Source organism: Siphateles boraxobius, unplaced genomic scaffold (assembly GCF_051911475.1).
Source record: "Siphateles boraxobius isolate OS27281-9 unplaced genomic scaffold, OSU_SipBor_1 120, whole genome shotgun sequence".
NCBI lineage: Eukaryota > Metazoa > Chordata > Actinopteri > Cypriniformes > Leuciscidae > Siphateles > Siphateles boraxobius.
Genome location: NW_027508723.1, coordinates 3,262,221 through 3,276,537, shown reverse-complemented (window position 1 = coordinate 3,276,537; position 14,317 = coordinate 3,262,221). Strand labels below are relative to the sequence as shown.

The window sequence follows — 14,317 nt, the reverse complement described above, 5'->3', positions numbered from 1 at the left end:
GTAATTCAGGCAAAAGGAGTCCCAACTAAGTATTGAGTGCTGTACATGCTCATACTTTTCATGTTCATACTTTTCAGTTGGCCAACATTTCTAAAAATCCTTTTTTGTATTGGTCTTAAGTAATATTGTAATATTGGAGATACTGAATTTGGGATTTTCATTAGTTGTCAGTTTTAATCATAACAGTTAAATGAAATAAACATTTGAAATATATCAGTCTGTGTGTAATGAATGAATGAATACTATCCAAATTTCACTTTTTGAATGGAATTACAGAAATAAATCAACTTTTTGATGATATTCTAATTATATGACCAGCACCTGTATATCCTTTGCGATCAATATCGCACGTTTGTCGATGGAGCTGGTTCAGACCATACTAAATGTTCTGACTAGATTTGTGTAGGACAAAGCTATGAGGACATCAGAAGTTACAGGGACTGATGGCAGCTGTACAAAGTACACAGGCTACACCGTAATTTCAATTTTAATGGAGAGTAAAACAAAGGCAGAACACCGTACAATCTGATAGGTAGGTCGCATTATTTGATAGAACTACGGCACCGTAACTTCATATTTACCCACGGCTGAACAAAGGCAGACTACTGTAACTCAATATGAGCGTTCCAAAACAAAACCAAAGAGCGGTAACGTCCTGGTTGCGTATGCAACCCACCGTTCCCTGAAGGAGGGAACGGAGGACGTAGTCGACGGTCGACTGAATTGGGATCTCGCTAGAGAGCCTGTCTTCTTCGAGTACTATTGAACGAGCCAATGTAATTGGCGTGCGTGATTCGCTTCACACACTCCGCCCCCGCGGCGCGGGTATAAATACGGAAGTGGATGCACGCACTAGTTGCTTTTCGCTGAGGAGCCGAGAGTAACCCGGGGTCAGCGGTGGTCCAGCGGTAGTGGCAAGGGGACTACGTCCTCCGTTCCCTCCTTCAGGGAACGGTGGGTTGCATACGCAACCAGGACGTTCCCTTTCAGTCGAGAACATCAGACGTAGTCGACGGTCGACTGAATTGGGATCACCCATTGAACACGCCACTAACGCTGCCACCTTCCAGTGCCTAAACCAAAGCCTCCTGATGCCCCCGCAAACTTAAGGCGGGGAAGGACAGGGCTTAGGCCAGGGAAGTCACTGCTGTTCCTACAGGACCACTGGGAAAGCGTTCCCCGTACGTTGGAAGGAAGGGACGCTGCGGAAGCCACATCCAACCCAGAGGGAGGTAATGTGGAGAATACACATATGAACTGGGCGGAAACCGGGCAGTCTAACATATGGAATGTCACTGGGGTGGCTCCAGCCTAAGACGGGGGGAGACACACCGGACAGTGACGGCAGAGAGACTCTGCCGAGGGAAGACACAGGCTCACCGCAGGGAGCCGTATCGTGGAAGAATACACATATGGGGTCACCGAAGGGACCGCAACATATGGACCCAGCCTAACACAGGTTCCACACTGCTTACGAGTGGTAGGCCTAACACCAGACGTTCCGCACGTCCGACGTCGGAGGGGTGTGGAGGAACTCAACAGGGTTCAATTTTAAGGGAACTCAACTGGAGTAGAAAGGCGCGCGTATCCAGTCCATAGGAGGGGAATGGCGCAGCAAGCCGACACTTGAACCGGGCTCACTGTGAAACTGGCTTCATGAGAAGGGAGCCCACGTGAGGCAGCGGTTCAACTAGGTGTCGTCCAGCCCCCAACTCTAGAATCTGTTTTAGCAAAGCATATCGTCAACGCCCAGGCGAAGCACTTTACACTCATCATAGAGGAGCTCAACACCTAAGTGGACATGTTGCATCTCGGATCTGTGCCGAAATGAAGGCAAGCACTAAGTGCAACTTTGCATGGAAACAGCCTTCCCTCTCTGCTGAATTCCAACAGATATTTGAAGAGCTGGTCTGAGGTCTATGACTTGCATTCTGTACACGTCCAAGCGAACGGACAGAGAAGCCAGGGCTGGATCTGCCTCCTCCAGGGCAGCGCTTGCAGGCTCACCACCTGCTCCTATTACGGGAGAGGTAGGAACCTTGGGCACAATCCGAGCCGGGGTCTCAGCTTGTGAGAGTTAGCCGGCCCAGACTCCAGGCACAATACGTTGACCGAAAGCGAGCAAGTCCCTACCCTCTAGTAGAGACCACGCGAGCAGGAGAACTGATATAACAGAATTTTTAACTCACTGCCTGCAGTGGCTCAGGGGCGGTCTCTGCAGTGCAGTCGCACCAGGGACAAGGCCCAAGAGGATAAAGAGGGACACAAGGATTTACAAGACCTTGCTCCTCAGGAACCTGACGATCAGAACGTGCTTCTGCATACTTCTGCAACACGATGAGCGTCGTTTAAACACGGAGGCAACATCATTTTCAGGGTGAAGGAAAACAGCCTACTGCAACCCATTTTGCAGGAAAGAGAGCACTGAAGTGATCGAAAGCTTTCAGGATCTCCTCTGGAGAGAAGACGCACTCAACGACTAGGTTCCACTTCTAAAGGCGTAAGCACGCTACCCAATTCTAGGGGGTGCTTGCAGAAGTGATGGTAACTATCACATGTTCTTGTGATAGCCACCTGAACCTCCGCGTTCAGATGTAAGACCGCCCGGAATCTCCGGGGGAAGAACGCGTGTGCCATCGTGCCCCGTCCCCGAAAGAGTTTTCAGGGGAAGTCAGGAAGGCTGTTGAAGGGAACCAGGTCTAGTTGGGCCAATAAGGGGCAACTATGAAGACCTGTTCCTCTCCTGACTTGGCACGTAGGTGCAAGCGACGGGCGCAAAAGCAGGAGCATTGCTCAACACAACATGTGAAGATCACTGGGCTTCAGGAGCATTTTCTGCTCAGCACTTGGGTGTGACAAGTTCACTGAGCTTCAGGAGCATTCCTGCTCAACACCTGAGTGTGATAAACTCACCGAGCTTCAGGAGCATTTCTGCTCAACACTTGAGTGCGAAGAACTTCACTGAGCGACAGGAGCATTTCTGCTCAGCACTTGAGTGTGACAAGTTCACTGAGCTTCAGGAGCATTACTGCTCAACACCTGAGTGTGATAAACTCACTGAGCTGCAGGAGCATTTCTGCTCAACACTTGAGTGCGAAGAACGTCACTGAGCACCAGGAGCATTTCTGCTCAGCACTGCGTGTGACGAATTCACTGAGCTACCTGTGATGAACTCATAGAGCTACAGGAGCATTGCTGCTCAACACCTGAGTGCGATGAACTTCACTGAGTTTCAGGAGCAATTCTGCTCAACATGAAGAGTGATGATTTCACTGACTTGAGCAGGCGCAAGGCGACCATGAGTCGCAGTCACTTTTAGAAGGCTCACTGGGGTTAAACGCACTTCTGCGGGCCCCTGGGGCAGCTGAGACCCAGTGTTTGTCCAAGGGTAGTCCGCTCGGTTTACCCAAACACTGGCGGAAAAATAAAACCGGGGGGGCAACTGAGCGGCCCCGGAATGGTCATGACCCAGCCGGACCCAGGGGATGGAGTCTCCACTTGCCCTGGCTATAACTGTCGTGAGGCTCGATGGCGGCACGATTGAGTAAGCGGGAGGAGTGGAACAAGGCGCCCTCAGAAGCGTCTGACTCCAAGGAGGAGGTGACGGGTGAGTTTGTGACATGCAGGGGAAGCTTGCGCAACGGTCGCAATGTCTAACAACTCGAGGCACGAATGCCCGTGTAGTCGGGGGTCGCCCAGGCCCCCGTTAAAACACGCCCTTTGTACATGGCCCCTCTGTTGAAAGAGGGTTTGGCAGCAGACCGGGATGAACTATAGTCACACAGGGTGAGCTGCTCTGCCACGGTCACCTCGGGACTCGATCGTGAAGCTAGCGCTGAAGCGGTCACATATGGAGGAAGCCAAAGGCTGCGACTACCATATACCCCAGGAGCCTCTGAAAGTTCTTTCAGTGGGACCCTTTCTCACTTCAACACCAGCTGAACACATTCTCATTGGAGAGAAATGTTGGACCGAGTACCTCTCCAAAACTAAAAAAAGAGATACTCAGCCCGTGGGCGAGATTACACTCTTCCAGTTGACCTGAAGACCCAACGGGCTCTGGAGCACTTGAGGGGAAGGACACTGTACTGATACTCCACCCTTAGACGCAACACACAGGATGGCCTGCGGTGCGGGAGGTAGAGATCTGAAGCACATGTCTTTCAGGTCAAAGCTGCAGACCAATCTTGGGCCAAGATGGTCACGACCCACCACCTAGTAGCACGAAGAACGAGTTTACAACTGGCCTTCGTACCGGCTGGAGGAGCGGCTATATCAAATCCTTCGCCAGCAGGATAAGATAAGCACGCACAAGTCAGGAGCACTGCTCAACACTCGGTGTGATGAATATCACTGAATTTTCAGGAGCACGTCTGCTCAACACCATGTGATGACTGTCACTGACTTGAGCGGGGTAGCCGAGCCTGAGGTGGGGCAGCAAAGTAGAGCGAGTGGTGTTAGTGTGCTGTGCAACACTTACCTGTCTCCACAAGCGGCAGGGGGCGCGTGAGAAGGCGGATGACCGGGTCCTCGAACGCACCAAGCTGCCTGCTGGCGACCAAGGGGGAGCTGAGGGGTGTAAGGCTATACAGGGTCACACCCGCCAGACTGGCCCTCTTGGGACCCAGGAACAGATGAGATTGCTCTCTCTTTGAAGTGTGGGAACCGCTTGCTCCGCTTTTTTTTTTTTTTTTTTTAGGGAGCCAGCGGCGGAACAGACACACAAACAAATAAAGGCTCCACCCGGCCCTCACCCGGGGGGAGGGAGTGATCGTGCCACTCCAAGAGGATCTCATCCATTCCTGGGCGGCCCGCTCCGGAATGCTTTCGCTGTCGCTTGCCACCTGGCTTGGCAGCGCCTGGAGCGGGCTGGGCGTCTCTACTGCGGCCGGCTCCATGCTGAGGCCTGGGTGGAGGCTGCTGCGGAGGGCCAGCAGGAGCGGCGGCCGGGGAACGCCCACGGCGACGAGCAGGCGGAGGAGCTGCCACCGGCGGCGGGTGGAGGCAGCAGCTGGCCACCGGGGCAGGATGTGCCGGATGACCTCCGTCTGCGCTTGAGCGGCAGAGAACTGTTTGATGCAGTTCTCCACCGCGTCGCCGACCAGCCCAACCTGGGAAATTGGGGAGACCAGGAACCGAACCTTGTCCGCATCCGCCATACCAACCAGGCTGAGCCAACGAAGGCGCTACTGGACCACCAAGGTGGACACCGCCAGACCGATCACGCACGCTACGACACCCGTACCCCGGAGGGTGAGGTCGGATGCAGTGCGGTGCTCACCTATGAGCGCACGGTCTGGATTACCCTCGTGCATGCCATGGGTGCCCTAGCCTGCAGCAACGCCATGGCACGCAAGAGGAAGGGGCTTGCCCACAGGCTTTGTAAGCTCTGCCCGTCGGAACAGACGAAACTCACAGGCCTTAGGGGGGAGACGAGGATCCCCCCAAAAGGCAGCGGCCGCCGGACACAGGTGCACCTGTGTCGACAGACCGCTCCAATGGAGGGACACCTCGCAACCCTTCACCGTTCCTCCATCAAGGGTAATGAGGGGGAAAAGCTATTCAGGCAGTTTCTGGCAGAGAAAGATGCTGTTCACCACCTGATAAGCTCTCCATGCATTTCGGGAAAGAAAGGCACTGGGGCGGCGAGCTGAGAACCAGCGCGGCCCGCCCCAAGATACCAAACTCCAGATTCCAACCGAGACTGAACGGGACACGGTGGAGGTTCCACTCGAGCCCGGCAGCCTCGGCGGCCCGTTTCAGCATAGCTGATAATTCTGGATCCGGCTCGGGCAACATTGAACTCCCGGAGGGAGACAATGCAGCCGAGTCATCATCTCTAGAAGTCAGCTCACCCTCCGATGCTGCAATCGGCGTCTTGTCCTCCAGGGGAGCCCCGAGTGAAACCGCTGGCCCACCCATTACAGATGGACCAGCAGACAACACAGGAGGCTCCAGTGGTTGCAGTGGAAGGGAGGAGTGAGGAGCCCACAGGGAATGGTTACCGGGCGGGACATCCAACACTATCCTCCGGTCACCCATCCCACACAGCACCCGAGGGTGGGGCATGGTAATGGGGACTCGCTCTCCGCGAACGAAGGCGAGTCTCGCCCTCAACACTGCGACAGTCATGTTCCCACAGTGAAAACATGAGCTGTCCACAAAAGCTGTCTCAGCGTGCTGTAAGCCAAACATGTGACACAACAGTTGTGACCATCAGAGAGAGACAGGGAACGACCGCACCCAGAAACGCACGGGCGGAATGACATCTTGAAAAAGACGCAAACGCACCCGTGTTGCTCTTTCAGAAAATAGGACCGTCACCAGTGCCGGAGCACACAGGGGAATGACCGCGGCAACACTGAACAGAGAACTGAAACAGTGAAGCACTCACTTTTCCGCCCTCTAACCAGCCATCAACACACACAAACATTTAGAAATTTGTTGCTGTTAAAACAGCAGTTGAGAGCTCAAAGCTCGCGATCACCGCTGCACTCGCGCTGTAGAACACCAGCACTGGGAGAGTCTTCCTGAAGAACACCGACACACTCGCTCGTTGTAGACAACAGCACTCTCAGAGACATCAAACGATCGGCTCCGAAGCGAAAGGCAACTAGTGCGTGCATCCACTTCCGTATTTATACCCGCGCCGCGGGGGCGGAGTGTGTGATGCGAATCACGCACGCCAATTACATTGGCTCGTTCAATAGTACTCGAAGAAGACAGGCTCTCTAGCGAGATCCCAATTCAGTCGACCGTCGACTACGTCTGACGTTCTCGACTGAAAGGGAACTGGTGTTACGGTGTTCTGCCTTGGTTTCTCATGGGCTTTTGGAAGTTACTGTTTAGACAACCCATTATTTTCTTGTAAAAAAATCGGAATTGACTCAAGATACTTATCAACATGATAAAGGAGGTCTTGAATGTGCCAAAAATATCACTTACTAATTTTCGACCAAAAACGAAGTTACGGTCTTTTGCCTTTGCACGGCAGAATGGAACAGCACACTTTTGGGTGAGTGGAGGGGGATGTCTTGTAAAACTACCAAAAAATAGCATGGTGGCAAATCAACTAATTGCTTGATGTAAAGTAGACGTCACATAAGCGTCAATAAACCTGTCATGAAGAAAATGTACATGCAAGAAAAAAAAAATCTTTAGCATTAAATGTTTTCCTGTGTGTGTCTGGGTAACAAAATAAATCAGCAATGAAATTGAAAATGAAAATTTCCTCAGAATCTGGAAGTTAATTTTTTTTTAAGGAACATGATTACATAATTAATAGTAGGTGGTGTTTTAAATGTCAACTATAAGAACCAAGTGACTTAGATTTGCTCACATTTTATGGTCACTTTTTATAGAAAATGGATTGTTCTCAAGAATACGTTAAAATGGACATGGAATGTGAACCAAAGAAATCATTTTGGAGAGGTTTGGAAGATTTACAATATCACATTCAGTTGGAGAAATCTTAAAGCATTAAACTCATTTAGGCTTTTACAGCATGAGTGAAATGGAAAATGTTTAGCAATTTCATTTATTTCAATGTCTTGACAGACTTTTTTAATCATTATTTCAAAAGCAACTTTTATATTTGAAATGTAATTGGAATCGGGAATGCTGTGAATGTTTCTTCCTCAGGGGAAGTTTCTACATACTGGATATCATCTCTTTTAGCCAGTGATCTTCAACAATTAATCATGTTCATGATAATTATGGTTAGAAATGTGTTGTACTGCTCGTAAGTAAACTTGGGTATGTCACTTGTTCCGGCACCATTTTGCTACAGATATTATCTCAAAATGTGTGGCATTGCAAAATTAAATTATATTGTGACATTAACAATATAAATGAATCAAGGGTTTTGTCTGTTTTCTGCAGGTCGCTCATGTAGCAGACACACTGGCATCCTTGTGCTTCTAGGAACAGTTTGCATGATTTTTTTCATCATCATGACTTCTGTCATCTGTGAGTGGATTAAACGAAAAACTGTCTTTAGTGTATTGCTACTGCTTTAATTTTGCAGTGTTATGGATAGTGTGACAAATAATGTGAACATGAACTGAACTGCTTTGCTCTTATCACTGAACTGAGCTTTAATTAACTATTTGAATGAGCATATGAATATTAAAAATATTTGCAGAGAAGCTGAAGAAGTTTGTTTGTCTGTTTATTTTGGTTTGAAGTTTCACATCAAGAAAGAAAGTTCTCAATGCTGGAGAGTTGGATGAGCAGCCACACTTCTGATCTAACCTCAGTCAAATCTGATTTCCAGATCACAGGTGAGAACTTCATCATCATCGTCATCATCATCATCATCATCATCATCACAGATCGGTTTTGGTAAAGGAATGTTAATTAATAATTGTTTTTACAGTTGGTGACTTAGAAAAGAAGGTTTCTGAGCTGCAGAATTTGGTGTCCAGTCTGAGTTCATCTTTGAACATGTCTGAACCAAGTAACCCAATGACCAACGGTTAGTGTCTTGACTACTTTAACATTGATGTTTTATTTTTTAAGAGATTGCAAGCTAGTTTAATTGATTCATAAACAAAGTTGCAAAATAACACTCTTCAAATGTCCTCCATGGAAAATGTTTCGTTACTTGCGTCTGTTTTGGAATCTTCCATTTTTGCACGCTTCAAGTTCCTGACTGACAGAAGTGTCAATCTCAAAAGAATATGATGCAAATACACTGTGTGTGCGTGTGTGCGTGTGTGCGTGTGTGTGTGTGTGTGTGTGTGTGTGTGTGTGTGTGTGTGTGTGTGTGTGTGTGTGTGTGTGTGTGTATATATGATACTGCAAATACTCTAAGATATTATAAGTGCATTGATCATTTATTTATTATTTGTCCCTCTCACTCTGTGTCCATAAGCAATGCATGAAAAGAAGTTGTCTAATATTGAGACCTTGATTACTGATCTCGGCTCGTCACAGAGTTCACTCGCATCCAAACAAGAGGAAAAACTACAAAAGCTGGGTGAGTGCTGGACGTACATTCAGCTTCGAATCCTCACATTTAAAACAGCATATCAAGGAGTTGAAGGTGTATATTTCTTGGCCCATGATAAAACTTTCTCTATTTATTTTTTTCCTCCTGTAGAGAACAGTTTGATTTCAAAACTCTACGGTTTTATTTACGCACACAACCTATCTCGAATAAATTAAACACATTATTAAAATAAACACAAATACTAATTAAAATATAAATGTTAATGAATGTTTTATTTAAAAATCTTGAATATGATGTTCAACAGAATTAAGCTTTTCCTGTATTAGAAGAAATCATGCTGATATGTTGTATTTTTCTGACTTTTGTATTCAACTAAAGTTGGCACGTCAAGGTCAGGCCTGGAGGAACTGAAATCATCTATTCGAACTCTTTCTTACAAACTATCATTTACCAGTGAGTAAACTCTAAATTCAAGATGCAATAATGTGTCAAATAAATGCAGCTTTTGTTTTAATGCTGTTATGTAGCAGAATAGCAGGTTATTTTACCAATAAAGTTCATAATGAAGGTGCATCAGGCAGCACAACAAGAATTCTAGCCTTAATTACGGTATTTAAAGATGGTCGAAGTAAATGAGAATAAACATTGTGGGGGGGGGGGGGGGCTAATATTCAGTATTATCTGGGTAGGATTACATTTATTTAATCTGCATGAGACAAAAAACAGTTTGCTCTGTAATTTAAAAAAAAAAAGTATTGAAATACTTCAAATCATACAACATCCGTACAGTTAAATAAGAATATATGAAACCACCTCACAGAGAAAACTAGTTCTGCCCAAATATTGTTTATGGCAGTGGTTTACCAAAATGAAAATTATATCGATTTCAATAATTGGTCACGTCCTAATTTGAAAAAAACATTTTATTTACTTTGAAGTTTTAAATAAATGTGATGAATGACTAAGTAAAAAAACGAATGTCTTCTGTACTACAACATTATGCATTCTCTCTTTCTCTCTCTCTCTCTTATAGACTTGTTTCCTCCAGGCTGTAGTGAATTTGAGTGGATCCCATTCAACAACAGCTGTTACCTGTTCTCCAGAGACACAATGAACTGGGCCCAAGCAAAAGTTTACTGCGAAGAGCAGGGCGCGTTACTCTTAAAAATAGAAGACGGCTCTGAGAAGGAGTGGGTGAGTAACACACATAATCAAAAACCCTTTTCCTACCTTCCATTCTGTCTTGCAGTGATTAACTTTTATCCCCCTTCCTAGCAATTTGTTACCAACTTCGCCAAACCACAAGGGTACTGGGTCGGTCTAACAGACCAGAACACAGGGGAATGGAGATGGGCGGATGACACTCCTTACGCCATGAATAAAGCGTGAGTTGAATATATAGAGAACAGGATATTCGGTTCTCATTATCACATAAAAGTTCTCTAACGTGTTTTGTGCCATTGCTTTGGTAAAGTTTCCATTAAATGAACTACAAGCGTTTTTCCACGTTTTGTACATTTTAAAGTTAAATTCATAAATCTGGTGAACTTTGGGAGTTCAAAATTAAGAGCTCCAATCCATGTTCAGTGTGCAAATTGAACAAAGACAAAAAGATTGGTGAATTGACTTGTACCTGAACTTTAAAGGTGAGTCAACCCTTTTTTTAGTTGTGATATAGTGTCTCAGTCTACATTACATTCACACAGGTGTTTTAGGAAATGTAGTTTTAAATAAATAATTGTATATTATTATTCCTATGACAGTAATAGCCATATATTGTTAAACAAATGTAATGTAAATTAAATGAAAATTTATATTTTATGAGTATATTATTTTACTTTACGCTAGGGAAATTACAATACTTTTGTCAAGTCACCTTTATTTATACAGTGATTTTTACAATACAGATTATTTCAAAAGCAACTTTAGAGATAACAGGAAAATAATGCAACAAAGTTTGTGTCTGCTGTACAGCAGATCTAGAAGAAAATAGTCATTGTCCAGCTTAAGTAAGTTCAGATATGGTTCATTTTTGTTGTAAAAAAGTTATTAATTTAGTTCATTTATATATATAGCCGCTGTGGAGAAACAGTGATGTCATCGTCCAGCTCAGTTCAGTTCTCATATAATGGTGTCAATGCAGGCAGATCAATAATATTGTTGAATATTAAGTGTCCTAATTTCTGCACTTGCCAGAGATAACCCCTTGAAATGCTTGCTAAACTCACAGCACATGCAGAGATGTTCAATGCATTCCTTCACTGTGAAGTGAGAAGCAGAAAACACCGGATCACGAGCTGAGAACTAGAGCAAAGTGCACACTTCGCTTTGAAACTCGCAGTGCAAACAGATATGATTATTTAATTAAATTTGATAAGTGCACAAAGCCATATCGCACTTTCGATATTAGTTTGTTTGACAAGATACTTTGCCAAAGCAATGGCACAAAACACATTAGAGACCTTTTATGTTATTATGAGAAGTTTTAAAATATTGCGGCCACAGGTAATCAATGGGAAAAAGACTCAAAAGTAAATAGAGGTTCAAATCCAGGTAAAAGTCAATGCAAAGACTTTTTTCCTTTAAATACCTTCAAATAAAGCCTTAAAATTTGTATACGTAAACATTGTTTATAAAGTGGAACATTTGTAATAAAATGGACAAAGAAACATACAAATCACATAGTGTGTCATAATAAATAAAAATATGTATAATAATGTAATAATAAATAAGTTGTGTGTGGTTTCGCTTCCGGTAACTTACTCACGGAGAAATGAGCCGTGTGTAATCTGAAGGTTTTTAGATCCAGTCCCTTTTCTCCACCGAAGCGACTCTCCCGTCAGTTTTGTGTTCTGTGCGCGAGGCGCCGTTAAGACGTGAGACGCGAGCGGAACGAACCCTCACTTCGGTACTTCTTCATTTCTGACCGGAATTTTTTTAATTCATTTTTTTTTTAAATCGAAGCTTCATCGGAATGGTACGAAACTTGGTAACTTTTATGGTACTTGGCATATAAACACACACAAAAATTGGGGACATGATTTGAAAAGTCTAAGTGGTCGTAAAAAAAAATGAGAATCTCTTATTATATATTAAAATCCACAACCTGAAAAGAAAAAGGCAAATATGTGCAAAACAACTAGAATTCACAAGCCTTTCTACAGACTCAGAGAGCTGTAAATCCGTCTAGTTGTTACAATATGATATTGCATGATAATTATGCTCACTATACTTTCACCAGATGGCACCAATCTGATTTAAAAAAAAAAAAATTATATAGGCCTAGTCTCTACTTTAACCTGAAATACAGAATTAATTAAAAAATAATAAAAATTATATATATATATATATATATATATATATATATATATATAAATTTTCTATTATATTCAATGGGAAAAAAATTATCATAATTATTGCATAAATATTAATTATTATCATAGAATTCTCTCAAAACACCAAAGAAAAACAGAAAAAATATTATTGATCAAAAATACATTTCATTGATTTTACTGAAAAAAAGAGAAAATTTGATTTTAGGGGTCCGGTGACTTATGACCGTGAAAGTGTGAGACCGTGAATGTGAGACTGGAAAACGAAGTACCCCAGAGGGTTAAAGATGACATATCAAGAAAATCTGACTTTCTCCATGTTTAAGTGCTATAATCGGGTCCCCAGTGCATCTACCAACCCTGAAAACCGAGAAAAGTGAAACCCAGTAACTTTCTCTGCAAGCATGTCAAAAAATAAGCCGATCAGATTTCGCTGGGAATCTGAAGAAAGAAGGGAATCTTATAATAATATTACCGGCCCTTAATCTGCACGTTTCCACCAACAGTGTAACCAGTTCTGTAACCACACAATGGCAAAAGTTTGAGCAAAGCATGCAAACTGTTCTGTCGTTGCACAGACGAGCACTGAACACTATTTGACCAAAAAAAATGTCACAGCTGTCTTATAAAGACCTCAGGGAACTGTGTTAACTTGTGTAAAAGTTAAACATGACGATACATGCAAGTCGATGAGAAGAATCAATGTAACTCCACAACAACTACATAAATATATCCACTAAACATTCAGAAACGTCCAGGTGTGTCTTAAAATTACAATCTCTATAATAAATACAAGCTATAATAAATGGGGGACACCATAGATTTATATTACATCGTCTGAAGTTTTATGGATGTTGCCATCTTTGATATTACTTCGGTCACTGTCGCGGTTACTTGTAAGAGAATACGGGCTTGACTCTCGTTGCACGTTCATACACACAGTATTCGAGGTGCTGCTGTAAGTTTCTGTGTGAACAGGACATTTCGAGAATCACACCATTAAATGCGGTTGTCAATCACAAAAATTGACTTTAGCCCTAAAAACTGTCTGATTGGCCATTGCCTTCACACGCTCAACAGATATGTCTGTGATTGGCAGAAATGCTGGTATCGTCACATTTTTATATTCAGTACTGAATTGGTACCGAAGTAACGGTACTTTTGACAACCCAATTTTTTGACAATTTTTGCAGACAATGGAGAACTGGGCAGCCAGATGATTGGACTGAACACGGCTTGGGAGAGAAAGGAGAGGAAGGAGAAGACTGTGGGCATATTGCATATGATGGGATGCTTAATGACATCCACTGCTCTTCCAAATTGAAGTATATATGTGAAAAGGGAAAATCAGACTAAAAATAGCTGTTTTGACCGAGTGTATTGAGTGTATTGTGGGAATTGTCCTCAATTTGTTTGTCTTTGTGTAAATGACAAATCACATTAATGATGTGTTTATCAATGTTGTGGTGTAGTTACTAATATGACTAAATTAATATCTCATACTACCAAATTAACCCTTCTCACTTAAATGTTCAACAGTCAACAAATTCACATTGATAAACTGTACATAAAACTCTTAATCATAAATAAAATAACTTGTCTTCTTGTCATGCAGTAGAAAATATCTGAATGATGTCCTGAATATTGTGATTAAATAAATAATTATTGTAACATTGATCCACTGTAAGCAAGTTTGCAGAACCCAAGTGCAGTTTATTATTCAAAACAAGATCAAACATAAAGGCATGGCATGGGGCTTACCTACAGTGGTTACACAAAACAATACTTGACCAACATGATTAGACAAAAGACCAACTACAACATGACACATTCACATGGGGAATACATGGCAGGATCACATGAGAGCAAGGGAATCACATGACAAGACAGGAAACATGAACCAAAAACCAAAACTAACCGTGACAATTATTTTGAAATACTTAAATGTGTCATTATTTGAAATGATTATTGTATGATTTTGATTGTTGCATAGAAGCACTAAGATGAAGCTCACTGCTTCAGTCCTTCAGTA

At 43.7% G+C, this 14,317-nt stretch overlaps 1 protein-coding gene across 3 annotated transcripts in view; it reads left to right on the top strand.

Annotated features, from left to right (window-relative positions):
* The window catches only part of LOC143732137 (asialoglycoprotein receptor 2-like), a 43,769-nt gene extending 29,797 nt beyond the window's left edge, over positions 1-13,972 (top strand). For 2 of the 3 annotated variants that reach the window (XM_077222884.1, XM_077222891.1), the window contains 8 exons: positions 7,882-7,968; positions 8,187-8,282; positions 8,378-8,476; positions 8,876-8,980; positions 9,332-9,406; positions 9,987-10,147; positions 10,229-10,338; positions 13,479-13,972. In XM_077222884.1, coding sequence (XP_077078999.1) covers positions 7,935-7,968; positions 8,187-8,282; positions 8,378-8,476; positions 8,876-8,980; positions 9,332-9,406; positions 9,987-10,147; positions 10,229-10,338; positions 13,479-13,641 — 843 coding nt within the window. In that variant the 5' untranslated portion in view covers positions 7,882-7,934 and the 3' untranslated portion in view covers positions 13,642-13,972. Of the gene's footprint in view, positions 1-7,361; positions 7,432-7,881; positions 7,969-8,186; positions 8,283-8,377; positions 8,477-8,875; positions 8,981-9,331; positions 9,407-9,986; positions 10,148-10,228; positions 10,339-13,478 lie in introns of all 3 variants that reach the window. The other variant, XM_077222874.1, reaches the window with a different exon arrangement.
* Positions 13,973-14,317: the final 345 nt, after the last annotated feature.